The sequence below is a fragment of the Indicator indicator genome, chromosome 32 (genome assembly GCF_027791375.1).
Source record: "Indicator indicator isolate 239-I01 chromosome 32, UM_Iind_1.1, whole genome shotgun sequence".
In the NCBI taxonomy this organism is placed as follows: domain Eukaryota; kingdom Metazoa; phylum Chordata; class Aves; order Piciformes; family Indicatoridae; genus Indicator; species Indicator indicator.
Genome location: NC_072041.1, coordinates 7,013,342 through 7,035,024, shown reverse-complemented (window position 1 = coordinate 7,035,024; position 21,683 = coordinate 7,013,342). Strand labels below are relative to the sequence as shown.

Genomic DNA, 21,683 nt, shown 5'->3' with positions numbered 1-21,683 from the left:
GCTCACCCTCTCGCTCCTTTTCCTTCTCCTCTTTCTTGCTCTTTTTAGTGGAGGATTTGCTCTGTGTTGTTGGCTGCCCAGAGCCTGATGCTGCAGGAGCAGAGGTGGAAGAGGTGCTTGAGGATCCAGAGGAGGAAGCCACAGACAGCACTTTGCTGCCACACAGAGCACAAGAGAGCAGCTGCAGCAGAACGGGTGACACTCCTTCATCCACCAGGAAGCTGACTTGGAGGAGGAAGTAGAGAACAGCTGCAGAGAGAAGAGGAAAATCCTTGAAGCCTGAACTGAGAAAAAACCCAAACCACACAAAACCAACCAAACAACCCCAGCCTAAACCAAAACCCCACTTTGAATGTGACAAGGATCATCCCACAAGCTCACAGAACCTTCCTGCTCTGCACCACGGAAGGGTGTGCCAGGTAGAAGATCTGGGGACACCAGGCACAACACTTGGGGACACCAAGGTATTCTCCATCCCAAATGACACACTGGAAAAAGGGCAGCACGAGCAAGAGACCTCAGATCTCCTACTGCTGGGCTAGTGGAAGGTGTCCCTGCCCATGGGATGAAGTTGGAACTGGATGATCTTGAGGGTCTCTTCCAACCCAAACCATTCTCTGATTAACTTCTGTTCTTCTGCCCACTGCACCATATTGTGTCCTTTGGGAACAGATGCAATTAAAGCACTGTGATAATTAATACTGGAAGCAGCTCAGTCCTACTCAAAACTCTCAGCTGTCTCCCCTTCTTCTCTGCTGAGCTGCCCCATCTGAGAAGTCTTGATTCAAACCAAGACACAGAGATTCATAAAATGGTTTGGGTTGGAAGGAATCTTCAAGATCACCCAGTTCCAACTCCCTGCCATGGGCAGGGACACCTCCCACCAGCCCAGGTTGCTCAAGGCCTCATCCAGCCTGGCTTTGAACACCTCCAGGGTGAGGACATTCATGACCTCCCTGGGCAACCTATTCCAGTGTCTCCTCACTCTTACTCTAAAGAATTTCTTCCTCATCTCCAGTTTAAATCTGCCCTCCTCAAGATTCAATCCATTCCCTCTCATCCTATCACTCCCAGCCCTTGTCAAAAGTCCCTCCCCAGCACTCCTGTAGCCCCCTTCAGGTACTGGCTCCAAGGTCTCCCTGGAGCCTTCTCTGCTCCAGGCTGGAGAGCCTCTCTGCTCCCCCCAAATACTCTCCGAACTCACAGTCATCTTTGATGCAGAATTTCTGCCAGTTGACTGTCCTCTGCGTGGCAATCTCTGCACAAGCCTTTAGATGTTCCATCTGAAAGGGACAAAGGGGACAGGAGCAAGCCCCAGGTCAGTATTGCTCTTCCTCACACCTCCCATCAATGCCTCACAGACACTTTGCTCCTCATCCTTACCAGGCTGATCAGGGTATCATACTGCAGGGCAGAGCCTGAGCTTGCTGTGACCACACTGGCACGAAGGAAGATGCCTTGTTCTTCCAGGAGCTTCTTGATGCCACGAACATGAGAGTCCAGGGTGTGGAGGTCTCTGAGCTGCCTGTATTTGTCCTTTGATCCACAGATGAAGAGCAGGAGCTTGCGGACTTGGCGGCGCACGAATGGAGTCTGCTGGATCATCAGGTACTAGACAAAGGAAACCCTTCAAGGTCAGCACTCTCAACTCAGCAGCAGGCAGCTTGCACCACCACCACCCAAAAAACAATGGCTTTTCTTCCAAGGAGATACAAGAGATGCATTCAGGAAGCTGTCAGCTTGAAGGTACTGTGAAGTCAGCCATGGGAGTAAGGAGCAAGCCAGGTCAAGCAAGGAGCTCTATAGTCAAAGGAACTGAAAAGAAATGCTCCAGTGTCTTACTGATTTCTTCAGGACTAAGTTAAGGACCAAGAGCCCAGCACCATGTTACACTGAACCACCTCAGGGAACCACAGAAAAGACTTAATTTCAACCAGTCCAACCATTAACCCCCCACTACCAAGTCTGCTGCTCAACCACGGCCCTCAGCACCACATCTACACAACTCTTGTCTCTCTCCAGGGATGGAGATTCCAACACATCCTTGGGCAGCCTGGGCCAGGTCTTGACAACCCCCTTCAGGGAAGAAATTGTTCCTCATGTCCAACTTGAGCCTCCCCTGGTGCAACCTGAGGCCATTTCCTCTTGTTCTATCACTTGTTCATTGGGAGAAGAGACCAAGCCCCACTTGGCTCCAACCTCTTTTCAGGGAGTTGTAGAGAGCAATGAGGTCTCCCCCCCTCAGCCTCTTCTTCTCCAGATGAAGCACTCTCACCTACTCCATGTTCTCACTCACCTCAGACAAAAAATAGAACCAGGAGTGATCAAAGATGGGAGGTGGGATGCGGGAGTTTGTGTCTGCAATCTTCTTGATCTGGTAGGGCAGCCTCAGCACCATCTCTGTCAGGAGCTGAGTGTAGGCTTCAAACACATCTGCAGCATGACCCTGAGAGGAAGAGCAATCAGTCAGGCTCTGGCACTGAATACTCCCAGTGTGGTGGCATCACAAGCCCCAGGATGCGTTGACTGATTTCCTAAACCCCAAGCATTTCTGCATCTTTGCAGCCACAAATCCAGCTGATAAATAAGAACAAGCCAACAAACCTGCATGAGGACTTCAACAAGATTCACAGAAAGGTTTGGCTTGGAAGGGATCTTCAAGATCATCTAGTCCCATCTGCTTTGGGACACCTTCCACCAGCTCAGGTTGCTCAAGGCCTCATCCAACCTGGCCTTGAACACCACCAGGGAGGAGGCATCCACAAGCTCCCTGGGCAGCCTGTTCCAGTGTCTCCCCACCCTCACTGGAAAGAATTTCTTCCTAATCTCCAGTCTAAATCTCCCCTCCTCAACCTTCAACTAGATGGCAACTATGAGGATGCAGTGAGTTAGTCTGGAGTAGTAAATCATTAAAACATTGGAGCTCTCAGCTTAGGAGACATTCTTACTTTGAACAGGGCTTTTTCCACTGCACCTCTACATACATCAAAGCCACCCCTGCCCCAGCAGCACCTTAGCATAAAGGCACCAATGGTGGTTGACCAAGTCCAGGATTTAGGGTGGAAATCTCCATCAAGTCCTTGCCACAGCAAGTAGCAGAAATTCTGCCTGCCAAGCAAAAGGAGTCAGGAGCTGATGGAGTAGCTTCCCTTCCCCAGCCAGGAACAGTGAGAGCAACTCCACAAAAGGGCCTGGCTGAGGAGTGTCCTGATGGGTAGGGCTGCTTGAGAGAACTCAGAGCAATCCTAGTTGTAAGCTAGGTGTTAAGGGAATGGATTTTAATGGCTCTGCTAAAGGCAAACCTGCTCTGCAAGGAGGTTTTCACTCCCTTCTGCACAGCAGCCTTTGAATGCAGGTGGTGGAAAACTACCAAGCACAGGGGAGGACTCACCTTCACGTACTGGCGGAGGAAAAAAGGGCTCATGTCAGGTGGAGATGAAGTAGTGTGAGGTTTCAGGAGCTGGCTGGTGGCTACAGGCTCCTCATCATTCTGCTGGCTTTTCCAGTACTCTAGCAAAGACTTCAGCACATGCAGACAGTAGTCAACAGCACCAGAGCTCAGCAATGCAGCAGCAGTGGCACTAGAGATGAGGGAGGAAGACTGAAACAAAGAGGAGATGAATCACTAAAGCATCTGAGAACCAGCAGGAAGAGCAGGGGGAGCTGTGAGAGAGGTGATTCTCCTCTTTTACTCTGCTCTAGTGAGACCCCAGCACTAAAGCATCTGAGAACCAGCAGGAAGAGCAGGAGGAGCTGTGAGAGAGGTGATTCTCCTCTTTTACTCTGGTGAGATCTCACCACTAAAGCATCTGAGATCCAGCAGGAAGAGCACGGGGAGCTGAGAGAGAGGTGATTCTCCTCTTTTACTCTGCTCTAGTGAGACCCCAGCACTAAAGCACCTGAGATCCAGCAGGAAGAGCACGGGGAGCTGAGAGAGAGGTGATTCTCCTCTTTTACTCTGCTCTAGTGAGACCCCAGCACTAAAGCACCTGAGATCCAGCAGGAAGAGCAGGGGGAGCTGAGAGAGAGGTGATTCTCCTCCTTTACTCTGGTGAGATCTCACCACTAAAGCATCTGAGAACCAGCAGGAAGAGCAGGGGGAACTGTGAGAGAGGTGATTCTCCTCTTTTACTCTGCTCTAGTGAGACCCCAACACTAAAGCACCTGAGATCCAGCAGGAAGAGCAGGGGGAGCTGAGAGAGAGGTGATTCTCCTCTTTTACTCTGCTCTAGTGAGACCCCAGCACTGAAGCACCTGAGATCCAGCAGGAAGAGCACGGGGAGCTGAGAGAGAGGTGATTCTCCTCCTTTACTCTGGTGAGATCTCACCACTAAAGCACCTGAGATCCAGCAGGAAGAGCAGGGGGAGCTGTGAGAGAGGTGATTCTCCTCTTTTACTCTGCTCTGGTGAGACCTCAGCACTAAAGCACCTGAGATCCAGCACCCAGTGGAAGCTGTGACAGTCAGACAGCAGCTGCTGACAGGCTGGATAAGAGAGAGACAGAGCAGGGTTTTTCTTCAAACTTTTTTTTTCCAGGCAGCTTTTAAGTTTGGGGTTTCTTTGAGGTTGGGGTTTTTTGGGGTTTTTGTGTCTGCTGAAAAGCAACTCAAATATTTACAGAGACTTCTTTTGAACAAGCGCTTAGCAAAGGAAAACAAAATAAAATCTCCTCTTAAGTCTAATCTCCCCTCGACACATGTGCCAGAGGCCACTCTGCTATGGATTAGACTACTAGGGGCTTTTTTTTTTTTCTCTTTTTCCCTGCCTTCTTTTTTTTTTTTCCCCTCCCTCATTTCCTTCTTCCCTTTTTTTTTTTTTTTTAAGTTAGGATTTCTATTTGTTTATCTAGGAGTGAATGCTGCTAGAGAAAGAGTCCCTGTTTGCAAGATGCAGCTCAGAAGCATCTGCTCCACCCAGGTATTGCTCCACCTGCATTCTGCAAGAGGATGGAGCTTTGATTTCTGTGGGAAGCTCAAGTGAATAACAAAAAGGCCAGAAAGGGAAAAAAAAAAAAAGAAAGCAAAAAAAAAAAAGCTACTGTAAATAAAACTATTAAAGCAGCCCTGTAAATCCAAACAAACCCCACAGCTCATAAGCTCATTAAAATTTGATGCAGTTCAGACTAAATTTTTTTTTTAACCTCTCTGCTTTTTTTATTAATCTCCTTCCCACCACACACACACACACTGCTTTTTTTTTTTTCTTTATGCCTTATTACTGTACCTTTTAGCAACAAATATCTAAGGAATCCTCTTAGCCACTTTTACGTTGACACAGCAGCATATTGCTTGCCAATAATCACATTACAAATCCTCTTTTAACCCCTTCAGCACCAGGAAGATGCAAGGGGGGGAAAAAAATAGTATCAAATCTGCTGGAATGTTTTAAGTTAACCTCCTGCCCCTGGCTTAGGCAGAATCTGTGCACAAAACCAACTGAACCCAGTTGTCCTCACACCTTTTTTTTCCATCCTGAGTCCCAGCAAAGATCTTCACAACTCTAGTCACACTACAGACTCCTCCTGATTTTTTTTTTTCTCCAAAGCACTTCTAACTGTTTCTCATTTTTATCCCAGCTGGCAGCTTTCTGGACCATCTATAACGAACAAAAGTCTTCACCCTGCTCCCCTTCCCACTCTCCCAACCACATTATCCCCCAGTTTGAAGGATGTACCTCACAAATGGAAGACTTGGATCCTGATTTAGTTCTGGACATGAACACACTGAGCAGCCTCATGACCACCAAGTGCACTTCATTGACTGGAGAGCGTTCGTTTTTCTTAGACACGTCCTGCAAGGAGACAACTTCCTTGTTACAGAGCTGAACACAAGGTCTTAAGCACCTCAGTTCTAGTGCTCTGACCCTCAGGAAGCAATTTCTAATTGAAGCTCAAGCATTAATGTTTAAAAAAAAAAAAAGTAGCAGAAATCCTTCAGTGTAAGGGTAGAAAGCGGCCTGGATGCCAGAGAAGAGCCTGACCCAGATGCCAAGCTGTCTTGTGTCAATAATGCATTATTGATCATGGCTTAAGAGTTTAATTCAAGCAGAACAAGTTGTGAGGCTCACATGTGGATGCCAGACCCAGGAAACAGCAAGAGTTCCACTCATGTCATTTTCTACCTTATGGGAAGCGAGCCAAGAGAAAGAAAACTGCCTGAACACATCCACACAGCAATGTGTGGGTGTGATTCTCATGCAGGGGAAGAAGCCCTGGCTAGAAGGAGCCAGCTGAGTGTGTGCACACTCTGCAGCTTACCTTTTTGTCCATGCACAGCTCTGCAATCAGTTGGGACAGAAGGTTATCTAAAGCTCCCTTATCTTTCTCATCATCTCCATCTAGGTCTGTTGTAAGCATCAGAATAACCTGGGAATAGAAGGCAGAGAATTAACAGAAGGCAGGCTCCATGTTTTCAAAATAAATAGAGATTATCTTTCACAAAACATCACAGATTTTATCCTGATTAATCTCTGCTCTTGCCCAAATTCTTCCTGTGTCATCAAGTCCTAATAGGAACATTCAGTATAAACCCAAGAGAAGGCCAACACTATCCTGGGCTGCAACCAGAGCAGTGTGGGCAGCATGGCAGGAGAGGGGATTCTGCCCCTTGACTCTGTCCTGATGAAACCTCACTTCCAATCCTGCCTCCAGGTCTGGTGTCCCCAGCAGAAGAAGGACTCAGAGCTGGCAGAGTGAGGCCAGAGGAGGCCACAAAGATGATCCAAGGGCTGGAACACCTCTGCTGTGAGGATAGGATGAGGGAGTTGGTGGTGTTCAGTTTGGAGAAGAGAAGGCTCTGGGGGGGCCTTATTGCTGCCTTCCAATAGCTGAAGGGATCCTGCAGGAAGGCTGCAGAGGGACTTTTCATGAGGGTGTCAAGAGAGAGGACAAGGGGAAAGGGTTTGAAGCTGAGGGAGAGCAGGGTTAGAGTGGAGCTGAGGAAGTTCTTCAGTAGGTGGGTGGTGAGACTCTGGAACAGGTTGCCCAAGGAGGCTGTGGATGCCCCCTGCCTGGAGGTCTTCAAGGTCAGCTTGGAAGAGGCCTTGAGCAGCCAAGGCTAATTGAGAGGTGTCCTTGCCCAAGGCACAGAGGTTGGAGCAGATGATTTCTGAGGTCCCTTCCAACCTGAGCCATTCTAGGATTCCCAAATACATCAGAGCTCAAGGATTTTAGCCCTGCAGCATATCAGCCAGCTGTAAAACCCACACTCAGGGTAAAGGCCCAGCAGAAATCTATGTGCAAGGAATGCTGTGCAACAGATCAGACACTTAGGGATGGATCCACACACTGTGACTAGGCACAAAGAGAAAGGGCAAAGCATGTGGAAACAAAAAAACATTAGCAGTAGTGATCAACTGTTTTGATTAAGGCTTAACTCCTGAGCCATCCTCTCTCACCTGCATGTAAGGGATGGCTCGGACTCCTCCAACATTCCTCAGCTGAGGTAAGTTCTGCAGCAGCCTCTCCAGCAACATCAGTCGGACCATGTGCAGCCTGCAGGTCAGAAGCCAAGAATCAGACACAGAGCACTTCAGACACTTCACAAAGAAAACCAGACCCAGCAGGATCACTGTGATTTACCATGGATGCTCCGAGCATGAGGAAACCCTGAGGTCATCAAACCTGCAGAGTTTCCCTCAGACCTCCCAGTGAGATGCAGAGCAGCTCTGATAATAGCTGTGGTTGCTCACTCCAGAGCCACCCTGCCTAGCACAACCACCTGCAGAAATCAGCTGTCTAGAAACTGATCCTGCAAATCAGTTCCCAACTTCTCTGGAAAAGTAACTGAGCAGAATGAAACCCAAATCTTTCCCCAAGTGCTCCTGCAGATGCTTCTTTCCTAACACTGAATTTCCCAGCAGCAGACTGTAGTGATTCCTGTTTGCTAGACCCACGCAGGGTTTTCTCAGCACTTGGCACAGGCAGCAGATCTGGGGGACATACATTAGGTGTGTGGGAGACGTCAGATGGTGACTGCACAGAGGGAGGCATTTTGCATTGCCTGTTTGCTGTGTTCTGTGTTGCTGGCTTTTGATTGTCACCATGCAAGGGTCACAAACGGTGCTCCATGAAGTACAGCACCCACAGGGCTCCCCCTATCTCTGAACATGGAGTAGCTCAGATGAGCTACTCCTGAAGAGCAAAACAAAGCTCCTTGCCTGTTGCTGGTGTGGACATCTCCCTCTGCTTCCCCTTCCCCTTCTGAACCATCTCCCTCTTGCTGGCCTGTGGTAGTGCTGATGGCGCCTGTGCTGGAGCTGACGCTGCCTGGTCCAGCAGGGTGGCCCTCGGCTGCTGTGTCCCCATAGGCACTGCTGCGGCCAGACACTGGAGGAGAAAACAGAGCAAGGGTAAGGCAATGTCAGCACCCCTGAACAGAGAATGACTTGAATTGTCTGGACTGTGCACTTGCAGCCCAGAAAGCCAACCAGTGCCTGGGCTGTATCAGGAAAAGTGTGGCCAGCAGGTCAAGGGAGGTGATTCTCCCTCTCTGCTCAGCTCTGGTGAGACCCCACCTGGAGTACTGCATCCAGTTCTGGAGCCTCTGTTACAAGAGGGATATGGACATGCTGGAAGGTGTCCAGAGAAGGGCCACCAGGATGAGCAGAGAGCTGAAGCTTGTCTCCTATGAGGACAGACTGAAAGAATTGGGGCTGTTCAGTCTGGAGAAGAGAAGGCTCCAAGGTGACCTTATTGTGGCTTTCCAGGATCTGAAGGGGGCTACAAGAAAGCTGGGGAGGGACTTTTGAGGATCTCAGGTAGTGATAGGACTGGGGGGATTGGAATAAAGCTTGAAGTGGGGAGATTGAGGTTGAATGTGAGGAAGAAGTTCTTCCCCATGAGAGTGGTGAGAGCCTGGAATGGGTTGTCCAGGGAGGTGGTTGAGGCTCCATCCCTGGAGGTGTTTAAGGCCAGGCTGGATGAGGCTCTGGCCAGCCTGATCTAGTGTGAGGTGTCCCTGGCCATGGCAGGGGGGTTGGAACTGGCTGATCCTTGTGGTCCCTTCCAACCCTTACTGATTCTATGACTAGAAAAGACCTGCAAGATCATGGACTCCAACCATTTTCTAACTCTGCCACCAAGGCCAGGGCTAAACCATGGCCCTCAGCACTACATCTCTGTGGCTTTGAAACACCTTCAGGCATGGGGATTAGACCACCTCCCTGGGCAGCCTGTTGCAGTCTTTGAGAACCCTCTCAGGGAAGAATTTTCTTCTCATGTCCAAACTAAACTTCCCCTGGTGCAATCTGAAGTCATTTCCTCTCATTCTGTAACTTGTTACTGGTGAGAAGAGACAAATCCCTACCTTGCTCCCCTTCAGGCATGGGGATTCAACCTGGTCGAGTGTTTGAGAAACCTTTCAGAGAAGAGCTTTTCTCTATTGTCCAACCTAAACCTCCCCTGGTGCAACCTGAGGCCATTTCCTCTTGTCCTATCACTTGCTCCCTGGGAGAAGAGACCAACCCCACCTCTACTCAAAACAAGATTGGGCAGTTGGGCAGTCTGAGTCTTGGCTTGCTGGGCTTCTGTCTGTCTGCTGCTTCTTTTTCTGGCTGAAGATAACACAATAACCTTGACAAGCTAAATCTAACAATCTCTCTGCTTCTTGACTCTCTGCCTTCAGCCAGGGGCCTCTGGGGGGATTCCTTCTGGCTGGTGGGGAGGCCCCTTGGGGGAAGCAAAGGGGGCTGGGTTGTGCTTTTCTGTTGATTGTACATATCTGTATATGTTGTGAATAATGTCTGTTTGTACAGATTCATTGCATTCCATCATGGATTGGAGATTTGCTTGTAAACACAGCTTGCATTTGCTTCCAGACTGAGCTAGCCTGGTTGTAGTCAGTGTGGGAGAGGGATTTCAGCTCTCACTCTGTTACAGGGGCAAGGCAGAGCCACTCACCGCTGTGCTCCCCAGCTACCGAGTCCACCGCGCTGCCGCCGCTCTCGGAGCCCACGCTGCCCCCGTGCTCGGCGGGGGAGGTCCGGAGGGTGGAGCCGTCGGTGGCGGCGGTGCTGCCCTCGTCGTCAGACGCTGGAGCTAAGAGAATGAAGAGAGCTGTTACAAGTAAAAACACTGCCTGGGTGGAACCTCGAGAGGCACGACGCGGTTTTAGCCGTGACATGCGACAGGTGGCAGCGGGTTGGAAGGGATCCTCCAAGGCCACCTTGTCTCGTTTGCTATTTCAACAGCTCTTCTGGAGATACTTTGGGGATACTTTGCCTTAGGCTTATTTGAGTTCTTGGTTTATTTCCTCGGTAATTTGAAAAAATTAAAAAACGAGTAATAATAATTGTAATAATAATAGTGATGATGATAGTAATAATAGTAGTAGTAGTAATAATAGTGGTGATGCTAGTAATAATAGTAGTAGTAATAATAATAGTGATGATAGTAATAATAGTAGTAGTAGTAATAATAGTGGTGATGCTAGTAATAATAATAGTAGTAATAATAATAGTGATGCTAGTAATAATAGTAGTAGTAGCAATAATAGTGGTGATGCTAGTAATAATAATAGTAGTAATAATAATAGTGATGCTAGTAATAATAGTAGTAGTAGCAATAATAGTGGTGATGCTAGTAATAATAGTAGTAGTAATAATAATAGTGATGATGATGATAGTAGTAATAATAGTAGTGATGATAGTAATAATAGTAGTAGTAGTAATAATAGTGGTGATGCTAGTAATAATAGTAGTAGTAATAATAATAGTGATGCTAGTAATAATAGTAGTAGTAGTAATAATAGTGGTGATGCTAGTAATAATAGTAGTAGTAATAATAATAGTGATGCTAGTAATAATAGTAGTAGTAATAATAATAGTGATGATGATAGTAGTAGTAGTAATAATAATAGTAGTGATGATAGTAATAATAGTAGTAGTAATAATAGTGGTGATAGTAATAATAGTAGTAGTAATAATAATAGTGATGCTAGTAATAATAGTAGTAGTAATAATAGTGGTGATGCTAGTAATAATAGTAGTAGTAATAATAATAGTGATGCTAGTAATAATAGTAGTAGTAATAATAATTGTGATGATGATGATAGTAGTAGTAGTAATAATAATAGTAGTGATGATAGTAATAATAGTAGTAATAATAATAGTGATGATGATAATAATAGTAGTAGTAGTAATAATAGTAGTGATGATAGTAATAATAGTAGTAGTAATAATAATAGTGATGCTAGTAATAATAGTAGTAGTAGTAATAATAGTGATGATGATAATAGTAGTAGCAGTAATAATAATAGTAGTGATAGTAATAATAGTAGTAGTAGTGATAATAGTGGTGATGATAGTAATATTAGTAATAATAATAGTAGTGATGATGATAATAATAGTAGTAGTAATAATAATAGTAGTGGTGATAGTAATAATAGTAGTAGCAATAATAATAGTGATGATAGTAATAATAGTAGTAGTAATAACAATAAGAATAGTACCACTAATAATAGCAGTAGTAATAATAATGGTAATATTTCAAATATATATCAAATCAAATAAAAGAATATTAATAATGGTAGTAGTAATAATAGTACTACTAATAATAGCAGTAATAATAATACTAATGATAATATTTCAAATATATATAAAATAAAATATTAATAGTAGTAATAATAGTAGTAATAATAATTGCAGTTATAATAATGATATTTCAAATATCAAATCAAATAAAAGAATAGCAATAGCAGTACTAGTCATAATAATAATAGTAATAAAAATGTATTAATAACAGTAGTAGTAATAATAATGATAGTAATAAAATATATTTCAAATATATATCAAATCAAATAATATTTGTAATAGTAGCAATAGCAGTAGTAATAATAATGGTGATGATAGCAGTAATATTTCAAATATATATCAAATCAAATAGAATAATATTAATAATAGTAGCAATAATAGTAGTAGTTATAATACTTCAAATATATATCAAATCAAATAAAATAATATTAATAATAGTAGTAGCAATGATGATGATAGCAATATTTCAAATATCAAATCAAATAGAATATTAATAATAGTAGCAATAATAGTAGTAGTAGTAATAATGATGGTGACAGTAATAATATTTCAAATATATATAAAATCAAATAAAATAATATTAATAATAGTGGCAATAATAGTCATAACAATGATGATAATATTTGAAATATATATCAAATCAAATAAATAATAACAATAATAGCAATAACTATAATAATAATAGTAGTAATAATAATAGCAACTACTTCAGCTCTGGCCTTTTCTGTCCATTTCATAGCTCTTTGCTCTTTGCTGGTGGAGACATCAATAGCTTCTGCTTTGTTTCTTTCCCAGTCTCCTCCTATTCATAGATTCATGGAATGGTTTAGATTGGAAGGGACCCTAAAGATCAGCCAGTACCAACCCCACTGCCATTATTATTATTGTCATCATCATCATTATTGTCATCATCATCGTCATTGTCATCATCATCGTCATTGTCATCATCATCGTCATTGTCATCATCATCGTTATCATCATCATCATTATCATCATCATCATTATCATCATCATCATTCCTTTTTTTCCTTCACATATCTTTCTGAAATGCCCAAATCCCTTTTTTAGGTCTTGTTGGAAGCCCTTTTAGATGACTTAAATTAAGTGCCATGAGCGTGATCTCAGGTGAAAATAGAAAGATGGGAAGCACATCTGGACATTAGGAAGAAATTCTTTCCAGTGAGGGTGGTGAGACACTGGAACAGGTTGCCCAGGGAAGTTAAAGGCCAGGTTACATGAGGTCCTGAGCAACCTGGGCTGGGGGGAGGTGATCCTGCCCATGGCAGAAGGTTGGAACTGGATGATCTTTAAGGTCCCTTCCAACCCAAACCATTCCATGATTCTATGCTACCAAAAAAAGACAAAAAAAAAAAAAGCCCCAAGTCTTTGTCGTTTGTTGCAATTTTTTAACTACAAATCAAAAGGCAACAGGTTGCTCAGGGAGGTTGTGGATGCCCCATCCCTGGTGGTGTTCAAGGTCAGGCTGGATGAGACCTTGAGCAACCTGGACTGGTGGGAGGTGTCCCAGCCCATGGCAGGGGGTTGGAACTAGATGGTCTTTAAGGTCCCTTCCAACCTAACCCATTCTATGCATCTATGAAACTTAGAAATATCCTTCAATACTTTGAAGCCTGCTAAAAGCAGCTGAGGGGAGACACCCTGAGAAGGATGCAAGTCATGCAAGTTACTAAAGAACAATGCCAGGCTAGGTTTAAATGCAAAGGAAATGCTGCACATGGTTTCTTTTATCAGTAGATTAAATTTTATCTTATCTTTATCTTATTTTATCATTTTAAGGAGAGGAAAAAACTTCCTCAGAAGCCTACGCTGAAAGCCTATCAGAGCAGGAAAAGCCCATAAAATATACTCTCAAAACCACATAAAGCCAACAGCAGTAACTGGGTCTTCAAACCCAACTTTACAAACAAATGCTAAGCCACTATTTAGGTCAGAATCAGAACAGTCTGAGTGCTTGCAGTGAACAGTTACCTGATGCTGTTGTATCCGAGAGCGTGCCAGCATCAAGAGAAGAGGAGCTGGGTGCTTGGCCAGACAGCCCTAAGCTCTGGAGCCCAAGTGCACTGCTGCTGCTCCCTGCAAGAAGAAAACAAGTTGTGAGTATCCTCCCAGGAGAGAATGATTTCATCTCTGGCCTTTTCTGTCCATTTCATAGCTCTTTGCTTTGATGGTGGAGACATCAATAGCTTCTGCTTTGTTTCTTTCCCAGTTTCCTCCTATTCATAGATTCATAGAATGGTTTAGATTGGAAGGGACCCTAAAGCTCATCCAGTTCCAACCCCTCTGCCATGGGCAGCGACATCTCCCACGAGCCCAGGTTGCTTAAGGCCTCATCCAACCTGGCCTTGAACACCTCCAGGGAGGGGGCATCCACAACCTCCCTAGGCAACCTGTTTCAGTGTCTCACCACTCTTACTGGCAAGAATTTATTCCTAATCTCCAGTCTCAATCTGCCCTCCTCAAGCTTCAATCCACCCCCTCTCACCCTATCTATTTGTCATCCTATTTTATTTACCCTTCTGACTGTCAGCAGTGTCTACATCTTACCTTGCTGATCTTGTTGCAGGCTCAGGGCAATAGCCAATTCCACCATTGTTTCATCATCTGCATCTGGAGGAATATCCAGCATAGGAGGGAATCCCTCTGCTCCAGCCAGAAGAGCCTCCAGGGGAGAAGGGTTCCCATTATTCACATTTTCAGAAGTTTCCAGAACCATGGATTCAGACTAGGGAGAGGAAACACAGTGAAAGCTTTCTCCACACCACCACCAGCTGATGAAGCACTACAAACTCATTCATCACAGCCAAATCAAACTCAAATACTTATGTCCTTGGAAGGCTCCAAAGAGAAGCACTCTGGACTTACCACCATCTCAAAGTCCCCATGATCAACTTCACTTTGCTCCTGGCTTTCCTGCCGGATGTGCTCCCCATTTGCTATCCCAGAGCTCTGCAGCTTGTCTTCTGCATCGTCATCATCATCATCATCCTTATCTCCTGAGTTAGAAAGGACTCATTCACAAATCTACTCTTTCCTCATCACAACCAAGGTAATTAATGCTGGAAATCCCCTAAGCTAGCCTCAGTTGTACCCCCCAGCCACTATCAGATTCCATTAGAACCACAACTCACTTCAGTGCTCTCTTGGATGGAGAGCTGATACCCTAATTTTGGCTGCACACATCTTTATGACTGATTTCTAAGGATTTAGAAATAGCCACAGAGATCCTAAGGCAGGCTGGATTACTGCAGAAAATAATCAGATTTCCTTGTCACTGAAAGGAGAATCTCTCAGAGATCTCTTTCCATTCCATTTCATACCGAAGCAAAGCTGAACGTTCATCTAAAAAAAGGGCTTACAAGAGAAGAGCAAAAGGAATGAGAAAGACTGGGTTTAGTGTTGTTTTCAGTCCCCATTTATCAGACTACCTTATTTTCTTGTCTTTTCTGACAAATAAAGGAGGCGGTGCTCATTTAAAAGCAAAGCTGGAGGGACCTTGCATACCCATAGGAGTATTGCTGCGAGGGGAGGATGGCAAGGTGACATGTCTCCGCTTGTTCCTCGGTCTCAGCACTCTGATCAAAGCTTGCTTGCAAGAAAAGCTCACTGCAGGATCCTAAAGGGTTAATAGTTAATCATTACACTTCTTAAGCTTTGCCAGTATTGGAAAGACAGCTAAAAAAACCCAAACCCTTCCAGCTCTCAGCTAGTTGTGGTTCAAGTAAGACACACGGCACTGCCTAGCTTCTAAACTCCCTCTTACCCCCAGCAGCCACAAAGCAAGACCTAGCACTGCACATACAGAACATGACAAACGCTGCTGAGACACAAGAGACAGAAAATTCTCCTTCATTCACTTCTGGCTGAGTGGGTTTGGCTGCCTGCCTCTATTTTCTACCTGTATTTAATTTTTTTCATATTACAGAAGCACGGAAAAGACTCTTTAAGATCATCGAGTCCAACCATTATCCCAGCACTGCCAGGTCACCACTAAACCATGTCCCTCAGCACCACATCTATGTGGCTCTTCAGTCCCTCCAGGGCTGGGGACTCCACCAGTGCTCTGGGCAGCCTGATTCAGGCCTTGACAACTTTGCCAGTGAAGAAATTGCTCCTCATGTCCAACCTAAACCTCCCCTGTTACAGGCTGAAGCAGAGCAGAGTGTGATAACATACCGGGCAAAGCAACATCTGCATGTAGATCTTGGATGCTGTATGGATACAGTCCAGCTCACATGTGCAGTATCCATGGATAATATCCACTAAAGCATTGACTGTGGCTTCAACATGAGTGAGACCTAAGGAGGAACGAAAAAGCAGGACTAAAATCAACCATTTCAGCACAGAGTGAGACACTGTAGGAAGCATCTTCAGTTTGTAGACTTCAAGGCACTGTGTTTGCACCACAAATGCATTGAAGTTTCTCCTTTCTCTCTTTACAAGCTTAAAATAGGACCCTTCAAAATAGAGAAGTGAAGAGGTAGCACACCTGGCAGGCAGGCAGGGGCAAGGAAGGCATTCTTGGGCTTTGATGCATGCAGCTTCCAGAAGTGGTTAACCAGCTGGGTAATGAAGGTGCAGCCATCTCCTTCGGTGTGCTTCTGGGCATCCTGCCCTTCTTCACCCTCTGCAGAGATTAAACCACAGTTGTCAGATATTGGCAGGGAACAATGGAACAAGAAGGGTAACAGCAGGCTTTTGTCAGAGGCTCCCATGTGCACACCTATGTCAGGATACAGCTCCTGTCACCCAGAACCAGATTATCCCCAAGACATCTTCAATTAGCACAGAGGAAAGCTGAAGGAAATGACAGACTCCTCTACCTGCTTCCAGCTGTGGCAGCTTTGATTCTGTGTAGTGGACCAGATTGTTGGGTCTCATAATGGCAATGGATCTAGCAGTGATGACCAGCCTCTGAAACACTTCTGGGTCAAGGTCCTTTCCTTCTTTGGTTGAGGAACTCAAGTACTGAATGGCTTTACTTAGCAATGCTTGATCCTGTGAAGTGGAAGAGGACACAGGCAATGAAAAACAACAGCACAGCAGAGCACCTGAAGCACAACTGCAGGACAGATCCTGGGGAAATAGCAATTTGCTGCTTTAAGTCTTGGCCAAAGTCATCTAAGGAGGACCACTAATATGAAAAAGTCAACCTGTGGCAGAAGAAATGTAAATGCAGTGCATAAACACAACCACTCAAGGGGTTAGCAAAGGCTATCTGCAGGCAGCTGTGCACCTACTGCAATTATATCAGAACTGGGCTAATCACTGCTGGATTCTCCTAGCACCCTAAGCCTGTGGAAATGGAAACTAGAGCTACAGTTTGCAGATAAACTTCATGTGTTTCCAGATCGTGATTTCTCAAGGTTAACTACCATGATTTCCCCCCCAAAATCTTCCAAAAGCATTTTGAGTAGCTAAGGTCTGGTGAAAGACAAAAGGCAGCAATGCCGGCAGCAGGAGCTGAAGGACAGTCAGTCAGCTGAGGGCAATGGAACAGGCTGCCCAGGGGAGTTGTGGAGTCTCCCTCTCTGGAGATACTCAAAACCCATCTGGATGCATTCCTGTGTGATCTGCTTTAGGTGATCCTGTTCTGGCAGTGGGGCTGGACTGGATGATCTTTTAAGATCCCTTCCAACCCTTAACATTCTGTAATTCTGTGACAGTCAGCCACCAGGTTTATGTTGTGTGGAAGAAGGGCTTTCCAGGGGCATGCTGTCCCTCAACCATGAGCTGGCAAGTTGCAAGAGACACTGAAATCATTATAGAATCACAGAATGGTTTGGGTTGGAAGGGATCTTAAACACCATCCAGTTCCAACCCCCTGCCATGAACAGGGATACTTCCCACCAGTCCACGCTGCTCAAGTCCTCATCCATCCCGGCCTTGAACACCACCAGGGAGGGAGCATCCACAACCGCCATGGGCAACCTGTTCCAGTGTCTCACCTCCCTCACTGTCAAGGATTTCTTCCTCATCTCCAGTGCAGATTTGCCCTTTGCCAGACTGCAGCTGGAGCCCTGCAGGGGTTACCTTGTGGTTGTGGTACGCAGAGCGGCTGGTGTGCAAGCTGGCCAGGAGGCTCTTGGTCTGCTGCTGCACACTGGAAGGAGCTGGCATGGACAGCAGCATAGTGGCCAGTTCCTGAGCTGCCACCTTATTCTTCTCCTGCTCCCAAGAACAGACAAAAGATCATTCTTCAGTATTAAGGTGAGGTACAAGGTTGATTTCTCAGTGTACCTGTGGCTCCCTCCCCTCCTTACGCCGTTTCTGCCTCCCTCCAGCACCGCTCTGACAGCCTCCTCCATTTCCTATGTGACATTTACAGGAACACTTCACATCTCTACAGCAGAAAAGTCCTTTCTGAGATTTCTGGGTTTCTTCCACCCTGCTGGGTCTTTTTTTGTAAACGAGGTCAGTCTGCAGCACCACAAATCCCACCAGCACTAAATGCAAATGCCAGTTGTCGTTCCAAACTAGTTTCAGATGCTTTTCGCTAAGTCAACTTTCAGATCAGGGCTCAGAGCAAAACGGTTCCAGCTCTCGTCTGTATCAGGCCCCCAGGGCTGCAGGAGGTGCTTGCTGATTCTCACCCCTCCTCCTCCTCCCCCCCCCCCAGCTCTGAAAGCTCAAGAATGTATTCAGAAAGTTACTTGCCTTCTCGTTGACTGGTCCTACAGCAAAGCAGCTTTCCAGCGCTTCTAAAGAACTCACTACTAGCCTGGAGGGAGAAAGGAAAGCAGGCTTGAGTACAGCAACCCTTCTCTCTCCCTTAGCACTTTGCTTTGTGCAGGCTACAGTCATGAGTAGCTCAGAGACAGCTAACGAATGCCAAGTACAAAATCAAAGCATGATAAAACCTGCCACAGGCACCATGCATATCATTTCATTGTGTTACAGACCAGAGTTAAACCTGGCTCACGCTCACAGACAAACTTAGGACTGCTTTAATAATCCACAGCTGAAAGACAGGGGCTTTTCTCTACCAAAGAGGATAAAACATTTCCTTACGCAGCCTGCAGCAGGGATAACTTGGATTGTCTTGACAGTACCAATTCACCATGGCCCACAGACGTACAGATGACTGCAGATCAAGGCTTGGGATGACACATGGGGAAAAAAAACAGCGGAACCGACTTCTCCAAGGGAGCAAGATTCTACTCACTTGCTCTTTTCACACACAGGTTGCTTCTTTCCCATTTTGGGAGTTTCAGCTCAAAAATATTTCAGAGGAGAAATCTAACTTGGGGATGACCCAAAAATATTTCAGAGGAGAAGTCTAACTTGGGGATGACCCAAGTGGGAGATTTTGGAGTGAAAAAAAACCTTTGGATGGGGGTAAAGGCAAGCGAAGTAAAGTACTTGCCCCAAGGGGAAAAACTTCTTGACAGCTTGGGGCAAAGTGCTGAGCTTCCCCCTGCAGCACCAGTTCATGCCTTGGGAGGTCCTGAAGTGTGTTCAGGGAAGAGCAACAAGGCTGGTAAGGGGTCTAGAGGGCCTCTGGAGCAGCTGAGGGAACTGGAGTTGTTTAGTCTGGAGAAAAGGAGCCTGAGGGGAGACCTCATTGCTTCCAACAACTCCCTGAAAGGAGGCTGAAGTGAGGTAGGGGTTGGTCTTTTCTCCCAAGTAACCAGTGATAGAATCAGAGGAAATGGCCTGAAATTGTGCCAGGGGAGGTTTAGGTTGGAGAGTAGCAACAATTTCTTCCCTGCAAGAGTGGTCAGGCTTTGGAACAGGCTGCCCAAGGAGGTGGTGGAGTCCCCATCCCTGAAGGTGTTCAATAAATAAGATGTGGTGCTTCAGGATATGGTTTAGTGGTCATGATAGTTGGGTTGTGGTTGGACTCCATGATCTTAGAGGTCTTTTCCAACCTCGATTCTATGCCATTTGACACACCAGAGGAGCAGTGCAAGAAGAATAGAGGGAAAAGGAGGGAAGAGAGAGCATTAAGGGGAGAAATAACAGCATAGGATTGGATATGAGGTAGGAGAAACAACACTTGTCTGGTCTGGTGGTGGTGGTAAGTAACATGACATTCCCCTCTACCCACAGCCACCCCCCTTCAAGCTGGTAGGGGAATAAAAGAGGGATAAAGAGAGGCAAGGAGGGAACAAAGCCAAACAAGGAGCCTGTCAAACAAGCAACAGTTACGCCGTGTACAGCAGGAATCCGCAAACCCCCTCAGCCTTTACATTTCTCTAAACCATCTGCCATGCAATGACCAGAATGTAAAGAAGCAAATGGCACTTGGGAAACAACAGCCACAACAACAACAGAAACATAATAAAGGAAAGAAAACAGTCACCAAAAGCCACAATCATGTGTTCTGCCTCTCTGACACACACTCACTCGTGCAGAGAAAAGGATGGCATACTAACCGGTCCAGGGTGGTTAGGGACTCAGTTTCAGAACTTTTTGGGGGAGCAAAGGAAAAAAGGAAACAAAACAAAAAGAAATAAAAATGAAAATTAAAAAAAAAAAAAAGAAAAGAGTCAAGCTCACAGAAAAAAAACCAACAAACAAAAAAAACCCCAAACAACTCTCCCTAGAACACGTTCTATGCAACAGGCAAATTAAAGGAGAGAAATCAGGAGGGTGGCAGAGTGCTACAGACAGGGAATCTAAGCATGGTTCTTGCTACCTGGGCAACAAACACTTGCCTAAAAGCAGAACAGAGAAAGGAAAACCAGGCCACCTAGCACAGAGAAGCCAAGCAACACTGCTTAAAGCACCACTGAAGGTTAAATCTGAAGTGCAGACACCAAACTTCTTATGGGAAAACTGCTTCTTGCTTGCTGTTCGTTGTTCCTACCCAAGAGCCCTTCGTAAGGTGACCATGCTGCATTCTGTGCCACTTAAATCAAAATGAAATGAATCATTTCCTTGCTTCTGATTTTTTTATCTACTATAATCCTCCAGAAAGGATGTCTGTGCAGAGAGGGACATCTTGTGGAGATGCCACAGCAGAGGAGGGGAGAAAAGAGAATGTAAGCACAGGGAAAAAAATCCCACAAGGTGTTAGACAAAATACCAAAGGATGGCCAGACAGGTCCCTCAGCTGGGCTTCACTGGCACTTCAAGCCCTGAACCCTGACCTGAGCCTTTCACTAAGACAAAATCAACCCTCATTTACTCCCAGCCAAGCAGCCCATCCGTTAAAATGCTCCTTTTCAGCAGTGATCTATTTCTGTGCTCTCCTTGCTAACTTGAGAGGCTTTCTACACTCCTTACGGTGCAGGCTGTATGAGCTCAGGATGGATGTAACACCAAAAAAGTTCTCTCTCTCTCTCCTGCTAAATTCATGCCCAGCTCACCCTTGTGGTTTGATTCTCACTTAGGGATATGAGGGCCAAAAAAAACCCCAGCACTTTCTCCACCACAGTAGTTAAATCCTGAGACAAGTTGGTGGGGACCTACTTGCCCTAAAGCAAGGTCACACACAAAGCTCTTCTCAAAACTCAGCTTAACTTCAGAAAGGTCTAACTTTGTGAGCTCTAGAGAATGAGGAAAAAAAAAAAAAAAGAAGGACCAGCTTGAAATGAGAAAATGTACCAAGGAAGCAGAAATCTTTGAGCTCTTCAAGACTGCTGTCACAAATGAACTTGGCAAGACAAAGCACGCACACAGATCTACCCTTCTACTCCAGCAGGTCAAACACAAGCAAGCACAAAGCCTTCCTTAGATCACTGTCGACTTTTCACTTGTTAGTTTGTGTGGCAGTGAGAACAACTCACTAACTCCTGCCACTTCTCCCAGTGAGGAAAGGCATACAAGTGGACTTGGGGCCCCTCTACCCATTGGCAAGGAGAAATCAAAGCAAGGCTGCAGAAATACCTCTCCAGGACAGTGCCGCTGGCAGCAGCAGGGGCAGCAGATTCGGTGTCCCCAGCGCCATTCCCTTGGTTCAGGTTTGGGGGACAAACGTTGCTGACTGAGGCAGAGGGGAAATCCTCAGGGGGCTCATCAGGCCACCCAAACTGCTCCTTGGTTTTGCCATAAATTTTGATGGAATCCATCATGGTGACTCCAGCAGGATCCACAGAAGCTCCAACTGCAGGGATGAAAGAAGTGATGAGAGAATGTCTTGGTCCAGGGAGGTGGTGGAAGCCTCATCTCTGGAAGGTTTTAAGGCCAGG

The 21,683-nt window shown here is 45.6% G+C and overlaps 1 protein-coding gene across 1 annotated transcript in view; it reads right to left on the bottom strand.

Moving 5' to 3' along the window:
• The window catches only part of UBR4 (ubiquitin protein ligase E3 component n-recognin 4), a 127,687-nt gene that overhangs the window by 54,330 nt on the left and 51,674 nt on the right, over positions 1 to 21,683 (bottom strand). Inside the window, exons 50-70 of the mRNA XM_054394861.1 lie at positions 21,382 to 21,598; positions 19,926 to 19,958; positions 18,205 to 18,268; positions 17,581 to 17,715; positions 16,371 to 16,545; positions 16,037 to 16,174; positions 15,724 to 15,845; positions 15,052 to 15,163; positions 14,413 to 14,543; positions 14,095 to 14,272; positions 13,519 to 13,623; positions 9,899 to 10,054; positions 8,158 to 8,326; positions 7,396 to 7,492; positions 6,257 to 6,364; positions 5,674 to 5,790; positions 3,392 to 3,601; positions 2,297 to 2,446; positions 1,384 to 1,611; positions 1,205 to 1,283; positions 7 to 249 (exon numbers count right to left, since the gene is read on the bottom strand). Of these exons, the coding sequence (XP_054250836.1) occupies positions 7 to 249; positions 1,205 to 1,283; positions 1,384 to 1,611; positions 2,297 to 2,446; positions 3,392 to 3,601; positions 5,674 to 5,790; positions 6,257 to 6,364; positions 7,396 to 7,492; positions 8,158 to 8,326; positions 9,899 to 10,054; positions 13,519 to 13,623; positions 14,095 to 14,272; positions 14,413 to 14,543; positions 15,052 to 15,163; positions 15,724 to 15,845; positions 16,037 to 16,174; positions 16,371 to 16,545; positions 17,581 to 17,715; positions 18,205 to 18,268; positions 19,926 to 19,958; positions 21,382 to 21,598 (2,967 nt within the window). The remainder of the gene's footprint in view (positions 1 to 6; positions 250 to 1,204; positions 1,284 to 1,383; positions 1,612 to 2,296; positions 2,447 to 3,391; positions 3,602 to 5,673; positions 5,791 to 6,256; positions 6,365 to 7,395; positions 7,493 to 8,157; positions 8,327 to 9,898; positions 10,055 to 13,518; positions 13,624 to 14,094; positions 14,273 to 14,412; positions 14,544 to 15,051; positions 15,164 to 15,723; positions 15,846 to 16,036; positions 16,175 to 16,370; positions 16,546 to 17,580; positions 17,716 to 18,204; positions 18,269 to 19,925; positions 19,959 to 21,381; positions 21,599 to 21,683) is intronic.